Raw genomic sequence first — 16,951 nt, forward strand, 5'->3', positions numbered from 1 at the left:
CATAGTGCAGCTTTAAGTGTGTGCAGAGAGAGAGAGAGAGAGAGAGAGAGAGAGAGAGAGAGAGAGAGAGACTGACCTGTTCCTCCTCAGTGAGAGGCACCAGTGCCAGGGGCTGCATGGGCTCATCTTGCAGAATAGCAGCAAACTCCTTATCCTGCATGTCCTCTGGGACCTGAACACACCACAGGACATGTAAACAACAGAGGAACCTGGGGGAAATTCAGTCGCTCACAGGTTCGCACACAATAACAATCGGAGAAATTTCCCAGTCCCTGCAAAAACAACGGCATCCCTAGGCACACGCCCAAAGGGATGCTTCAGGTAACACATCTGATTTACGTCAGACAAGCCGTTATTTCTATTCAAAAACACGTCTATCGTCTAGAGTAATGGGTTATGGGATTTAATACTAACATTCCTAATGTGTCCAATTAAATCTTCACCAAAATGTGAATGCTTGCCTTGGTTCCATATTTAAAAAAAAACAATTAATTTTGTCCTTTTTGATTCATCCTGTCGTGTTTTATTTCTCGATAATGACAGGACAATTTTACTTACAGATTAAGTAAGGGATACTTTTACCTTACTAAATCTGATGGATCGACCTAATAAAACCCCACCAAATATTCAACAGAAAATCTATGAAAAACAGTTGCAGTCTTTCTATAGTGGACATTATGAGATTGCAACTTGGCATTCATGCACTGCTATTATCACAAACACTCAGTGGTGATAAATAACCTAATGTGAACTATCCCTTTAAATCAGTGGTTTTCAACCAGTGGTCTGGGGACCACCAGTGGTCCTTGAGGGGGTTCCAGGTGGTCCCCAGCTAAATGGAGTTTGTCTTAAGAGCGTAAAATGAAACCAAATGGGTCCATTTGGTTTCATTTTACGCTCTCAAGAGTTAAACCATTGTTAAACATCTGCATTACTTAATTTACAAAAAGTCTACATAATTAGAGAACAGAATTGTGGACAAAATCCTATCCAACGTTGACAAAAATCTTTAGTTTTGGGTCATTGGGTCTAAATCTCATCAAATGGTGGTCCATGGCTGAAATGCTGAAAGAACTATGGACCTTGATATGAAAGGGGTTGAAAACCACTGCTGTAAATCAAAGATTAGCAGAGAGACGTCTCCTCCTTCTCCTCACATTGTTGTCTTTGATATAAAGTGCTAACATCTCCTACTCACATTGTTGTCTTTGATATAAAGTGCTAACATCTCCTCCTCACATTGTTGTCTTTGATATAAAGTGCTAACATCTCCTCCTCACCTTGTTGTCTTTGATATAAAGTGCTAACATCTCCTCCTCACCTTGTTGTCTTTGATATAAAGTGCTAACATCTCCTCCTCACCTTGTTGTCTTTGATATAAAGTGCTAACATCTCCTCCTCACCTGGTTGTCTTTGATAAAGTGCTAACATCTCCTCACCTTGTTGTCTTTGATATAAAGTGCTAACATCTCCTCTCGGCCGTAGCGATACTCGGCCAGCTTGTACTTTGGCATGGCGGGGGAAGGAGGGGGGGAAGTCACAGTCCCCCCACTGGACAGTGCACGGAGCCTGTGGAGACACCAAGGAAGTTGAACATCAACCCATGTTTCTTCAGTCATTATTAATCAAGGAGACAAACCATGCATCCTTCTTGAGTTATTATATTCCTAAATCGAATATAAGATCCTTTTTTAATGTCATTGCTATAGTTTCTATTAAATGAAACAAATGTATTATAAATAAAAATGTGAGCCAGTGTTTTGCCATGTCAAACACCACACAAAGGACATGAACAAAGACAGTGGTGGGGCAACAATGTTTCACAAAGAGACACTATGCAGCAATCGCCAACATGTGTGCCCTTTTCAGTCCCTCGACTTGAGATAAAATTTAATAGAGAATCTGTGATATGAATAGCTGGGGGGAGAATTCACCACGTGTGCACGGCGGGCTATTGTGTAAGGTAGATAGAATTTATCCGCCTAGTACGGGGTAAAGAAATGGCCCCAAATCAGCACTTTAAAAACCACTATGAATGTTCTGTAAGGAATCAACCATCCTCCCACGCGGGTTCCTCAGAAACCACTTGGCTAAACAGACAACACATTAGCTTTCCAATATCAAGATTTCATTTTAAGATGCCATTACTAGCAACCCAAGGTCTGTAGCAGCTTAACAATGGCTCTATTCACATGCCTCTGCACAGTGTGTCACACTGAGTAATGGCGCCACATCAAAACCATATGTAGCTCCGAGGGGGGTGGGGTGGGGGGAGTTGAGAGGTAGAGGTAATATTGAGACGGAGGGCAAGAATGCATCAGGAGAAAAAGAGGGAGCTCAACAAGCCTGTGACTTGTAATAAATTCGGTCACATGTGTTCGATACAAGAAGAGCCAGGACTCTCAAGCTAAATATCATACTTTTAGACTAGAGCATTTGTGATCAAGCATTTACTTCATATTTTGTTCTTCTTGTGGTTATTAAAGTGAACATAAAAACACACATTTGACTCTTCTAAATTGACACGTGCCAGAATAATAACTTTGTTATAGTGCTGCACGATTCTTGCTCAAATGTGAATCTCGATTTTCCTCCACAAGAATTGAGATCCCGATTCACTTTGTTACAGACTTGGAACATTTTCTAGACAGTTGTCTGGTACCACGCATCCATGAGAAAATGAGGAAACAAGTCCACCAGGCTAGAGGGCGAGTGGCTGCAGAATGCAGATGTGTAAAGGGAAGAATATTTTGCATGGCTGAGATGGCACTGCACCAAGAATGCATACAGCAGTCACAGGCCATTAGAGCCGGAGAGCCTGCAAACCAGAGACTACGCCTCCCATTAAGCTCTACACAAACACTCACTGATGATGATGGGGCCATGAAAGGAGCGTCCACGTCGCGGCCCTGGGAGTATTGACGAGATCGACGAGATACTGCTAATCCTTTCACCACAAGCAACAGTTACAAGCCACAACAGCCACAAGTTACGCTAATAGGCCGAAAGTGGCAAGCTACAAGCCACAACGCTACAGAACAACAAGAGAAAACGTCATGCCTGGAGATAGACACAAAGATCGACGTCGAAAACGAGGGACCTCCTCAAGACCGGCATCGACAGTCATATCTGTGACTGTGCAGGCCTCTATGACAACTACGTCAGCATGTTTGAAGCAGATCCCTTCTCAGATGAAACAACTGGCCAAGGCGAGAAGGAGATGGAAAGCATTGCGCAAGAGCGAAGCAAGACCTGGAACGCTCTTATTGAGTCCACAGCCATGCCGAAAAACAGCAAGAAAGCATGGACACTTATTTACAAGCTACGGGGTGATCCTAAAGCAGCTCCTCAGCACCCAAAAGTCACTGACAACCAAGTTGCCAACCAATTGCTAGAAAATGTAAAGAGTAGAAGGAGAGGGAAAAAGACCAAGCTGAACTGCAAGAACTACAGGGTTAGGGTTAGGGGTTAGGGTTGCTTTTACAAGACAGCTTACCATGGAAGAACTGGAAGGGGGAATCTCTATCCTCAAACCAGGAAAGGCAATTGGACTGGATAACATTGCAACATTACAGAACAAGCACTTTGGTCTCAAGACAAAGATGTGGCTTCTACAGTTCTACAATGAGTGCTTATCAACACACAAGCTCCCTAACATCTGGAAGAAAGCCCACATTATAGCACTGCTGAAACCGGGGAAAGATCCATCCGCTCCCAAGAACTTCAGCCCAATCTTACTTTTGAGTCACACCTACAAGCTATTTGAACATCTGATCCTCAACAGAATTGGCTCCTTGTTGTTGACAAACAACTCATCCCTGAACTAGCAGGTTTCCGCCTTGGCAAGTCGACAACTAGCCAAGTACTCAACCTTACCCAGTACACCGAAGACGGTTATGAGGAAGGGATAGTAGTCCAAGATCCTGGAGACCACAAGAGACATCTGTCTGACAGAGCTGATTGAAAGCATGCTTGAAAACAGGCACTTTTTTGTTGAACTAGGAGGAAAGTAAAGCAGGTGGCCTTCCTCAAGGAAGTGTGCTTGCACCACTTTGTTTTTTAACATCTACACCAACGACCAACCAAAAAGTGCAGACACTCTGCGCTTCATCTATGCAGACGATCTCGGCATAGGTGCACAAGCCACTGACTTCAAAGTTGTGGAAGACAGACTCCCCAATGCTCTGGCAGAGCCAATACCCTACTATGAAGAGAACCACCTGCGTACAAACCCATCTAAGACTCAAGTGTGTGCCTTCCACCTGCAAAATCGTGAAGCCAAACGCCAACTGAAGGTCAGCTGGTCAGGAACCCCCCTTGAACACTGTGAGCACCCAGTCTACCTAGGGGTAACCCTGGATAGATGTCTCTCTTTTAAGACCAACACAGAGAAGACCAAGTGTAAAGTGAGTGCGAGAAACCACATAATCCGCAAGCTCACTGGCACTACCTGGGGTGCTAACCCACAGACTCTTAAGTCAACCGCACTAGCGCTCTGCTACTCAGCTGCCGAGTATGCCTGCCCAGTGTGGGAGCGATCTGCCCATGCCAAGAAGGTGGACCCCGCCCTTAATGCTAGCTGCCGCCTTATCACTGGCTGTCTGAAACCTACACCCACAGACCGTTTGTAGGGTTAGTACATCCTGGCAGGCATAGCCCCACCAGAGATACAGCGGAATGCAGCAAGCAGAAAAGAGCGGTCCATCGACGAAAGACACCCTCTCTTCGGCCATGTGCCAGCCAAAAGCCGCCTTAAATCCAGTAAAGGTTTCCTGAATAGCGTCCCGCCGCTCTGAACACTGAGCATAAGTAGTGAGAGAGTCACTCAGTGGGAAGAAAGAACTGGCAACCTCCCACCAGCTACGACGAACGATGGAGTTAAAGGCTAGCGAGGCACTACCCCCTGGAGAAGACTCAACCTACGCAGTGTGGAAATGCTTAAATAGATTAAGATCTGGTGTTGGGCGAGCAAAAGCCACTCTCGCAAAATGGGGATATTCAAATGACGAGGACATTGTGTGTGACTGTGGCACTGAGCCGCAGACAATGCAGCACCTCCTCACATGCCCCCTGCTGGAACATCCCTGCACAGCATCGGACTTGGCAGAGTTAATCTAGCCAAGTGTTGTAACTGACTGTTTTGTGGACACGACAAGAAGAAGAACTGGTAATGGGGATAGTGGGGTTGGGGAGGAAGAGAACATGAGAGGAAGAGAATTGAGATTTTTTTTGTTATCAATATCATAAAAGAAGAGCAGTGATTTGAGAATTTAGTTTCTGAAAGACATTGTGTATGTAGTTGGATTATAACCCGTATCTCCTAGATTGTGGTCCCCAAATCCAGCTGGGGTTGAGGTAAAGAAGCTTACATATTTGTGAATCTCATGCCGATGGGAAAGCAGTGATGATTTCAGCCATAATTTGATTTAATTAAAGGCTATTGCATGATGTTTGCCATTTTTCCTGTTCTTTTATCTAAGATCTGAGCCTAAGGAGTCTCTCATTACTTCTCTACCTGATGTGGTATTTAAAATATAATACTGTAACACAATATCTTTCCCAGGTATTTTCCTACTGTAAGGTGCAAGCTTCAAGGCAAACAAATAGGAACAGACTGGACTCCTGGTGTATCAGGAGCGTGCACCTCCCATCACATTGACTAAATATCGAATTGCATCACTCCAAAAAATGCGCCCAATGTCAGCAATGTGAAATGTGAATGCATCTCAACAACCATGAAAGTAGTCAAGAGAATGTGGAATTTCTTGATAATCCATGTAATCCACACACATTAAAAGTTTTCGCCTCACTAATGCCTTAGTTAATTGTTGTGATCAGTTTTTACAAACAGTAGAAGTGCTTAATAAACAAATATCTGGTAATGACGTTAATGTGAATTTCATCAATGTTGGTTGTATTATTCTCAAGTGTAAGTGATGGCATTAGCGCGACGCAACCTATTCAAAGTCTCACTCTGACAGTGGCATATACACACACACCTCAAGTCATTATGGATCAGCCCCGCCTCTCACTCACATAGTTTGCATGTCTTGTCACGGTGTCAACTTCAAGATGACAAATTAACAGGAATGACAGCAAAGATACCAGCCCGGTAAAACTTCTTCCATGAAAATATTTATTAAAAAAAACATAAGAGTAACTAAAATAAATTGGACAGCCAACTACAGCTGCATGCTTCACACAATGAGATTGTAGGTGTCTGAATCTAGATCTATCTTTTTTGCGATTCATTGTGCAGCACTAATCATCTCTTCAAGGTTGTGCCAATAATTCAACTATTTCCATGCTACAGAGCCCCTTTCCTACACACACAACGCTTATTGTCAGCTCACAAGGCACATACTGACTGGGTGTACGAACTACAATTTACAAACAATTATTTTCACACACACAAATTACATTTCAAGCCATGAAAAACAAAACAGGATATAATGTAATACCACAGGATCATTATCATCGTTACTTCGTGGCCACAACTTCAAAGGCGGCTCGTCATGTACACCTTTAGAAGGCTTTGTACAAAGCTAACTGTATAAATCCAACTGTGTTTTTTCCTTTGGAAATTGAATATGGTTTACAAGTACAACATATTCAAAAATGAATATGTTGCGTTCACATTCCACCCGACAACTTAAGTTGTCAGTGTCTCCACCAAGCACCTTTTTCTTTAGGTTACAATTTGCAAATCTGAAAGGATTTGGGAAATTAATAGCCAGAATTCCTATCTTTGCTGGTTAGCCTAGACGACAGAAAATCTTTCTTTCAAAATATCGTTGCTGTCGGACAGAAATCTCTTTATCTCCATACTCTAACTTTGTGATTTTTCGTAAATGAATGCCCTAAACTAGATCATACTACAAAGCGAAACGCAGCGCGAACTGACACGTCTGCTACTTTCACAATTTTTTGAATCCTGAAAAGTAACAGTTTTGGACATAAGGTTTCCAACCGACAGACTATATACAAAATTAAATTACGTTACATGATGATACAATACCATATGCCTATGGTGTTTAGTGGACACATCTCTCCACCCTCCTCTATGACATGCATATAGAATGGTTATTTTTTTTGTTGGCTTCCACAGGTTTGGTTTCTCTAATCCAATTTTTGCTCTTGGTTTCCTTCACAAGATCGTAAATATGTATAAACCAAGTTATGGTTCAGAAAAATGCCCATGTAGTCTTTTAGGAAGACTTCTTTTGATGAAACAAAGGCTGAAATATATAAAAGGCTGTATTGATTTTTTTTCCTGCGTGGTATCAGGTACGGGCTAGATAAATGCTGACTGCACTTTACTTTGACACATAATGGGCCTCATGCAGCAACATTATCTTAAATTTCCCTGTGTTTGTTTTTTGTTAAGAGAAAGAATGAGAGAAAGGTAGAACAATGTTATATACAGTATTGGTAGAAGCTACTTTGTCTTGTGTTAAAAGAGTGACTTTGAGAGCCGTTTCTTTGTTTCCGTTTCAGTTCACTACATGCAATAAAACCTATATTATGATAAAAGCCTGGTCCTTTAACAGATATAAGAATTTGTAGTAAATTGAAGTTGTTATGAACACCCAATTATTTGGGGGCGCTAATAACCGAGTGGTTAAGGCACAAACAACATTGGCTCTGATGCCTGACAGAGGTTCGATTCCAGAGACCGGTGGATATTTGCTGCATGTCACTCCCTGACACTCTCTCCCCGTTTCCTGTCAATCTTTACTGTGGACTATAAACAAAAGGCAGAAAAGGCCCCCAAAACATATTTAAAATGTATACATATATATTTACCATTCTGGGCCGAAGTTAAGAGTCTCAGCAGTCATATTCCTCACTTCCTCGAAGAACTGAGTATCTGAGGACAAAATGCAATGTTTGTGATTTTTTTTCCATGGAAAAATAGTACATTACATGTAGAGAACAGCAATTGAACGTGTTAATATCTCAAATGAGATCTAAGTACCACAAAGACAAGTACAGATTTAGATACACATGGTACCATTAAACAGTCCTGCACCTGCCCTCTAGTAGATGTGCCAGTTCTACTATGTCTCTACCATTAAACAGTTACACGTTATGGATAAGGTCAAACAGGTGTGCATCCGTCGGGAAGCACACACGCCTCTTAGTTGTCTTACCCTGTCCAGATGATCGGAGCAGGCTGGACTGGACTGGACCAGGCTAGGGCTGGCTGGCTTTAGTTAGGCTTAGGTGACTAGAAGGCTGAGTGGTGCTTTAGCTGTGGTCACAGCGCTCCCCAAACACACAGACACAAAGAAAATAGCTGCCAGTTTCAGGTGCTTGAGGAATACCAGGTTATCGGGTCCTACTCGGTAAGGTAGGGGATTGAGGATTGTTCGTTTGGAGAATGGAAGCTCCTGCTACTCACAGCCAAAAAAGGGTCGTCAAAAATAAAACAAACTCAAAAAACCTTGGAATTGAACGATGAAACGAAATAAAACTCTCGATAGTAGTAATATTGATTATTCTTTTTGACAACAGCAGTTATATATATATATTTTATATATATATGTATCACATTGAAGTTAAAAATAGGAACTGATTCATCCAAAAATGTTAACGCAGGAACAAAACAGCCAAACAGCAAAACAGGCTGCTGGAACAGCTGCCAAGAGCAGACGCGACTCTCACTCTTCCTCTCTCTTCTCCCTCCCTCTGTGCCTCGCTCCGGATGAAATGTGGATCGACGGAGACCCTTTAGGTAACTCCTTTATTTTCTGCCCTCCTCCTTTTGCACCACTGTGGAAAAAAAGAATAACAGACAAAGGTTTTAAAGATAAGAAGTGTATATTTAATAAAATAACTACCCAGTGAGACACACTTTCACTCACTGCTTGGCAGCCTGCCCATGTCTGCACAGCCAAGAAAGACAGTGTAATTCGATTTACTCTTGTTTTGGGTTGACATGCTACTTTCAAGGCCGCTTTCCTTGAGACACTCTGCTATGGTACTTTTTTTATAATGTATTTGTTTCGGCAGATCGAGCTAATTGAAAAACACTTCTGTACTCCTTCGTGGAATAAATATGCTCATGGGAGATTTCCCATCCATCCAGAAATCCAGGGGGTCGAAATTGTTGACGTTATGAGCCATTCATTTCAAATGGTAAGAAAGTACCTGCAATTGTCATGGCAACTAAAGCAGCCAACCGAGTTATACGTTGGTGGTAAACCTTTGTACGCACAATGCTAATTCATCTAGAAGTGAACAATGCACAACTTCAACAATAACTTCTTGCTTCTTGGCCAAACATATTCATTTTTGTCCTGGACTTAAGAGATGGGCCCTAAAAAGGCTAAATGCTTCCATTATTCATTGTTACACCAAGAACCTCTACAGTAGAAGCTAGATAAAGCCTAATTATTGTCTAATTATTACTAGATTATGAGCCGACAAGGTCTGTAATCAACTGTTTAAGCTTGTTTTGGCAGGATATGGACATAACTGAAAACTAAAAAATATTTTATTTTATTAACATCTTTTTCTTTTGACAAAAGGGGTACGCTGCTTTAAGGCGGCGGCACCCCCCCCCCCCCCCCCCCCAATACATATTAAACTTATTTGCACTCAAGCACACCCATTATCACACTCAAACACACCCATAACAATGTCATTTCAGTTCAAATACACCTGTATAAACTAGGGGTGAAGCAGTTCAATTTAACGAAAAACTATATTACATGTTTGTAATAGGAGTTTAGTATCATGTAAATGTAGTTTCCGACTATGATGAATGCTTGTATTTGTACCAATGGCTGATGGTCTGCATGTCTGTAAGCATAATCCAAACAGTGTTTAAGCTATTAATAAATCATTATTTGTTGGCATTATACAGTGGCTGCTTTAACTTCTTTCTTTCATATTTTGACAACGGGGCAGGGCAAACATTTGTATGCCTGTATGGGCTCACTTAACTTGTGATATACCATCATTTTGTTACCTTACATTTGGAATTAAATTAACCATACATTAAATAATCATTGACAGATTAATCATTATGTAAATGAGTAGTTGCAAACAGGAGTTTCTTATTTACTTCAGAAAAAAAAGGCAAAGCACAACTGTTCGGCCTTGATACAAATACGGCACAATATTCATCCATATCTTGCACAAACTTTGTAGGCCTGTTGTTATTATGGTACCAAATCAGGATATCTAGAGAGGCTACCAGTGAGGACATGAGGGCACAGATTTCCTGCAGCATAGTTTAAATCAATAATAAACATCCATCCAGGTTATCGGGACATTTACAAATGTTTGCCAGTTAAAATGTTGGGCCCGGTGCCTTGAAAACTAAAAGCTACCGATGGAATAAATCAAATGTATTTTCGGAGACTGTGGACCGCAATGAATAGTAAAGCACAGGCTGTGGGGCCGTGAAGGAGGCTACAACTAGCGCTTCAACACAGGCTACAAGTTAGCCACCATGAACTGAACTGGTCACTGGCTGCACACTTATAGCCGCCAAGGGTCACAGCTGATGGCCGCAGGGAAGGCGGCCATGGAACGTGGACTTTTGCGGTCATAAATTGAACACAACAGCGGAGGATAGGGTCCACAGCAGATCATATTTCGGTTGCATAACATTAGCTAGTAGCTACCATGCATACGATGCACTGCGAGAAGAGAAGGCCTCGCTCGGTTCTAATGACGGTCTGTTATGGCGGAGGACTGGAGGGGGGCGGAGTGATGGGATGAAAACACCACGGATGGTTAAGTGATGTCATAAACATTACAACTATAGTTTGAGCATTACCAATCCTATCCACGATCAAACATTATCTTTACTTAAAAAATTCGAATATTTGTATTCATTTTTAAATAGCAAGACTTTACAACCATCTCGCAGTAATAATTAACAATACGAAACTATTATCTACACTACATCATTGCAACTAAATATGTGGTGATCTGTCCCTCATGTTTTTAATTGCTCGTTTTTGTTAAGATTGAAATTTAATAATCTGTCATCTGTAGTATTTTTGTTTTAATAATGTCTGACTGTTTTCTTAACAAATGAAAACAAACTATTAATTGCAATAATAATAATAATGCCCCCAATGTACAGCATGTGTGTGTAAAACACATGCCATGACACTGGCACGTGTGATTTGTGCAGGTTTTACTTGCACTCAATACAGAGATACAGGTAAATAGATGTTTACAACTTTAGGAGAGAGAACCATGCACAAAGCACCTTCAGCCCCCCCAAGAAGTGCGCTGGGACTCGGGGGTACAAACCTACTACGTTGCCAACTTGCCAATCATTTTTGTTCTGTTATTGTTTACATGTTTGTTATTATTGCTGCTACTACAACAATGTCTGACAAACTATAACAAAAATAAACGTATTCTCATAATATGCTCTCCAACTTTATTATTGTCACTTATTCGTTAACAAAAGCCTCCACTCATTTGTCCTATTATTAAAACACTGAAGGAGCATCCCTACTATGGGTGACGGCAGACGCTTAGTTGTGACGCCACTAAGGACACCTTGGGTATCTTTACCGTCTGGCCTGCTCTGCTCTACCTAATGTGCGGAGCGGACGGGACGTCCATAGCATAGCATGTGTAAACATAACAACACACGTCTTACGATAAAACACTAAAAACACACGACTGCTCATACAATTGTTCACACATTCGGCGGAATAAAACACTTTGCACGCGTGTTGTGTGACTGTGCGTGTGTGTGTGTGTGGTGTGCGCCCGCGACAAGTGACGCTGTTGTGGGCCGTGAGCGGCTAACGCTAGCCAGCTAGCTGCAAGAGAAGAGGAACCTTCTTACCTCTGTTGGTGGCTTTTACGATCCGTCCCGCACGGTGTGTTTACAGCCTCGTCTAGATCCTATGCATTGGTCTCGTGTAAACGTTCTCATTCGTCTAGAATCGTACTTTGTCCACACACACAAAGTCGTGCGTTTTTTTGTTATTTGTGTTTATTTATTTAATGTCCTCCCCTCTCTCGCTCTCTCTCCTCCTTCGTTCGGTCGCTGCTGCGTATATCAGTGTCTGGTCTGCCTCTGTGCTGTGCCGTGCTCTCCGCTGCTGCTGCTGCTCCCTCCCCTCCGCTTGTTGTTTGTGTTTCGGAAACATGGCCGTTCGTGTGCGCACCACGTGACCATCGCCGAACAGATCTACAAGCCGCAGGCACAAAATGCAATCCCATTGAAATTAGCTTGTAGATCTGTGTTGTTGTTTTGGGTAACCGACACCATCGTCGAGGTGTAAGTAAAGTTGTTTTTATAGCAGGCATCAGTTCAGTACTAGAGTGCATAAGTGCAAAGCCCGTCGCGATCGGACTCTGATTGCGAAACGGGAGTCTGATCGCTACAATCAAATAAATATCCGGTCATATTTAGCCGCGGATGTCACAACACAAGTGTGTGTGTGTCTGTATTATAATAGGCCATGTATAATTCCCCATGCATTCCATTGACAGCATTGGCCACATATATTCCGGACCTCGACCATCTATGATCTTCCCCAAAACTTTTGTGTGTCTGTCTATGGTGGCTATAGTGGCTACCTGTCTGATACAGACTCTATAAATTACAGGAATCGTCCTTGGAATCAAATTGGCTTCTTGGATTGGCAAATTACGTGGGTTACCGTTGCGCTACCAATTTGCAACATTTATTAGCTCATTTCATTTGCAAAGGCATTAGAGCTATGGACCAGATCTAATCATCTATTATGACTGTGTCATAGCCGACTGCCCTCCAAGTAGTCCACTCAGATATGGGGCCTATCTATTATAATTACATGATGGAAGTTCCACCAGTGTGAGGTATAGGCCAAACAAACAGATTGTCCCCCAATTAGACGATCATAGACCGTGCACTTGATCTTGACGTGTTGTCAAACTAAAACTCAATGTTTGTAGGCTAGCTGTCAGCCCCCCTTAAGATCAAATTTGAGTTTGAAATGAAGTAGCCAGCCTACTTGTAGAACTAGATAAGCAAATGTGAATGTTTATATACTGTATCTCTTAAATCAAGTTCAATTTGTCTGTCTGTCTATCTTTAAATCACAGCATGACCTCAATCTGACTCCAATGTGGAACTTGGAACTTAATTTGGCTGACAGAAACAGCAAGTGAGAACCATTTGTCAGAACATTACATAATATAGCCTACAGTACAGTATAGTGATCCTACCTAGATAATCTCTGCTATGGCAAGAAAGTCGTTAAGATAACACAACAGGCAGCAGAGCCATTAAATACAGAAAGAAGCAACACAATATGAAGAAAAAAAATGTAAACATAGCAGATAAAAAACGACTACAAATGAAACATACACGGCATTTATTTTTGAAGTTTTGAGATTGCAGGGCGATGTGATGTGACACGCAGGGGGAATACATGTTTAAAAAGCTAAAACAAAGGAACTTCTCCGCTCAAATTTCAAAGGCAGATTTAATTTCTTTTTTGTTTGCACTGTCAACATTTACTTTCCTCAAAGTCACCCTGGTGAGAGGAAAGAGGAAGAAAGCATTAAGCATCTTTTTGAAAAGTAAAGCAAAATGTGGTTAAAACAGTTCAGATTATTACAGTTACACCTCCACGATAACACCACAAGGTGGCGCTGCAGTATCCAACATTTTCAAGCGTTTGCCTGAATACAATAGTTGTAGTGTAGTACGACCAGGTGTCGCTTGAGCGTAAGCCTTAGCCAAGCGATACATTCTCGTGATGGAATAACGTTACGTTATTTATATTTAATGAATATAAGAAACACATTTCTATGTGATTTTTATTCAATTGTTTTGGACCTTTTTGCTATTATATAGTGTTTCCGGGGCAAACCTTTTATTGCATCCGGTTCACAGAATCATTTCAATTTGTACTGTAGATGCCTATGGTAGATGCCAGCGAGTAATCCGAGGATCCACACGATCTTGATATTTACACACTGCTGAAGGTAAAGTGTTACTTTTAGAACCAATGCTTTATAATAATAATATTTAGATGATTGCATCAGATCATTTAAAGAAAGGTACCACTGACTGATCAGTGACAGTACCGCTAACGACACTGTTTTCATTACAGTCCTGCACATCTCAACATCTGGAATATATTTTCATCTGACAGATATTTGTTTGGATAGATCATACTAGCTCTGGTCCATACAACGGCAGCAAATGGCATTAGGGCTATGGACCAGAGCTAGATCATGTAGTAGATAGATATTTCCTGTTTTATAGAACTGTATATTTGTACGTATTTAAATGTTCTGATGAATTGAAAATGGTGGACCCTGTTGTAAACAAGTGTTAGTGGGGTAGTGCCTTATCATGGTTCGTCCACAAGTTTTTGAGTGGTGCAAACCACTCCAACAACCAGCTTTGTCTGTATGTTTGTGTACCTGTACCTATACGTGTCCGTGCACAGGTGAGCATGGTTGCTATGGTTAGTGTGTGACGTCACTGACATAGCTGATCAGACTATATAAGACCTTGCACCACTTAGTTCACACAGGTGTGATTTTTGCAGCTGCTGTCACACAGACATGACGGAGCCACGCAGCCCAGCAAGCGCCTCTATGCCCCAGACAGCCGTGCTGCCAGCGGACAGCGGCTCCCCGGCCGTGGAGATGGACCCGGTGGAGTACACTCTCCGCAAGCGACTGCCTCGCAAGCTCCCCAAGCGGCGCAACGACGTCTACGTCAACATGAAGACGGACTTCCGGGCTCAGCTAGCCCGCTGCCAGAAGCTGCTGGAAGGGGGAGGCCACCGGGAGATCTGCGTCCACGGCCTGGGCTTGGCCATCAACAGGGCCATCAACATCGCCCTACAGCTTCAGGCCAGCAGCCAGGGCGCGCTGCAGCTGGCCGCCAACACCTCCACGGTGGAGCTGGTCGACGACCTGGAGCCGGAAGACCCGGACGAGGCCGGCGGGGAGCCCATGACGCGCACACGCAACAACTCGGCCATTCACATCAAGGTCTTCTACCCTCAGTGATCAGCAGCGTTTGTCCGTTACAGCATGTGTCTTTGTTTTTACACACCACCCATGGATTAAAGTTCTCAGTCAGCTGCCAAGACTGTTTCGGCTGTCTCCCAGCTTATTTTCCAGGTTTTTAGACAGCTGGTGGATGGAAAAGAAGCTCCACCCCCGCGGCAGGTTGCCGCGACGGACAGATTCCCGGAAACGCTTGCCCCCGCGGCAGTCAACCGCGGGGTGGAGCTTAATTTCCATCCACCAGCTGAAAAGAAGCTGGGAGACAGCCGAAAACGTCCGCGGCTCTCTGGTAGATGTGGCTACAGCTATTGTGATTCCATAGAAGCCCAGCGTGCCTTCTGTGAAAGCATGCTGCGCACTGAAAATAGCTGATCTACAAGTTACGTGTTTTGAGCTTGTACATTGGCTATTTTCGGTCAATAGAATACAAGTTTAGAAGCATCTTCCAGAAACATGAATGGTCTCAGAAATTTCATGATTTCTTCAGCTGGTCAGCACAAAACATCATCATTACATGTTCACTGTTCACTGTTTATTCCATGCATGCCACCATGTTGACTGCAGAAATGATCTTTCCAGTTGTACACGATACGATACACACAAATTATCTCCTTGGCATGTCCGTGAGAACAGTGTTATATTCATCCATTGTTTAATGAACACAGCCACAGAGTATAGCTGTGTTTGTTATTTGTAATGGTTATTTATTTTACATTATTGTTGTACAGAGATCACGTCCTGGTTTTTCGGTTTCATTATCAGATTGTTGTTAACAAATAACAGATTTGTATCATACAAATAAACAAACCTTTTCCATCAGGGTTGAACCGGTTCAGTTATTTTTTTCCTGCCTAACATTGAACCAAAATGACTTGGTTCAGAACCCTAAAAGTTGGTTCAGAACTGGAACCAAAAAATGTCCACTGGTTGCATGAAAGCACCAAGAATCTAGAACAGAACCAGTTCTAGAACCAAACTGTTTGGAAAAGGGGCCAAAATGAGAAGTTTTAGTATGTTTTTTTCTTCTTCAGACGTCCTACGATTAAATGTCCACTAGGGGTCAGTAGATCACTACATACTTTGTCTAAGCGCCATCATTTCTATTCTGCCTTGTTTCATTCATGGACAAAACTCTAAGCTTAGTTTATAACATTCTGAATTTGTGGGTATCAAGAACTGGATCTCATACTCTTATGCATGTGTGAAGATGTGCTGCAAAGCTGTGTTTTATGTCTCTCCATCGCAAGAGTGTTACATTAGTCCGATCCAGTGGGTTTTCGGCTTCCAATAACTATTAACATTGTAATCAGGACATTGTGCATTTGTTTGTTTAACTGTATGTAATGTGTTTGCTTTGTATTCATGGGCATATCCTGATGTTTCTTTGAATATTTTGTTTAGTGTTTGTGCTGCCATGTGGGTGTATGGGGAAAAAATATATGTGAATAATTGCTTTGGAAATACTATGTTGTAAAGAAAAATAAATAAACATGTTAAAAAAAAAATCACACCCGTGTGAACTGAGTCGTGCAACTCCGTGTGTGGGTCCCCGGAACTCACTCTCTCTCTCTCTCCCCCTAGCACAACAGCACCACTTTTGCCCCTATTGGTACCCTAAACAGGGACATAAGGATGGACTGACATAGGGACATTACTGTTCCTTGGAGTGGTTGCACCACTCAAAAAAAAAAACATTGTAATCAGACACCACCAGTGTCGGAACTTCTCAGTGAAAGAGACCAGACCACCTCCAAAAACTAACCACGAGCATCATTATGATACACCTTTAAGGCACCTACAGTAGCTGCCAGCATGCTTTTAGCAAGTCAGGGCTTGGGGTCATGTGTCTGGGGATACAGAAAAGGCCTCATCATGACGCCAACGTCTCTCAACAACAACCACCAGGAAAACAAGAAAGCCACAAGGAACAACAAACAGACATACTTCC

At 42.3% G+C, this 16,951-nt stretch overlaps 3 protein-coding genes across 3 annotated transcripts in view; 1 reads left to right on the top strand and 2 right to left on the bottom strand.

Annotated features, from left to right (window-relative positions):
- LOC306913870 (EH domain-binding protein 1-like protein 1) overlaps positions 1-986 on the bottom strand; it is a 115,128-nt gene extending 114,142 nt beyond the window's left edge. The window contains exon 1 of the mRNA XM_079490683.1: positions 981-986. The gene's annotated coding sequence lies outside the window, so the exon portion shown is untranslated. The remainder of the gene's footprint in view (positions 1-980) is intronic.
- Positions 1-12,046, bottom strand: part of LOC306913868 (GRB10-interacting GYF protein 1-like) — a 33,564-nt gene extending 21,518 nt beyond the window's left edge. Inside the window, exons 1-5 of the mRNA XM_079490681.1 lie at positions 11,828-12,046; positions 8,154-8,775; positions 7,807-7,870; positions 1,440-1,569; positions 77-172 (exon numbers count right to left, since the gene is read on the bottom strand). Coding sequence (XP_079346807.1) covers positions 77-172; positions 1,440-1,569; positions 7,807-7,841 — 261 coding nt within the window. The 5' untranslated portion in view covers positions 7,842-7,870; positions 8,154-8,775; positions 11,828-12,046. The remainder of the gene's footprint in view (positions 1-76; positions 173-1,439; positions 1,570-7,806; positions 7,871-8,153; positions 8,776-11,827) is intronic.
- A 1,748-nt stretch (positions 12,047-13,794) lies between these two features.
- On the top strand, positions 13,795-16,507 carry pop7 (POP7 homolog, ribonuclease P/MRP subunit). The gene is made up of 2 exons (XM_079490975.1): positions 13,795-13,962; positions 14,535-16,507. Exon 2 carries the CDS (start codon positions 14,551-14,553, stop codon positions 15,001-15,003), a length of 453 nt encoding a protein of 150 aa, XP_079347101.1. The 5' UTR covers positions 13,795-13,962; positions 14,535-14,550; the 3' UTR covers positions 15,004-16,507.
- The last annotated feature ends 444 nt before the right edge of the window (positions 16,508-16,951 follow it).

The sequence above is a fragment of the Electrona antarctica genome (genome assembly GCF_951216825.1).
Source record: "Electrona antarctica genome assembly, chromosome: 21".
NCBI lineage: Eukaryota > Metazoa > Chordata > Actinopteri > Myctophiformes > Myctophidae > Electrona > Electrona antarctica.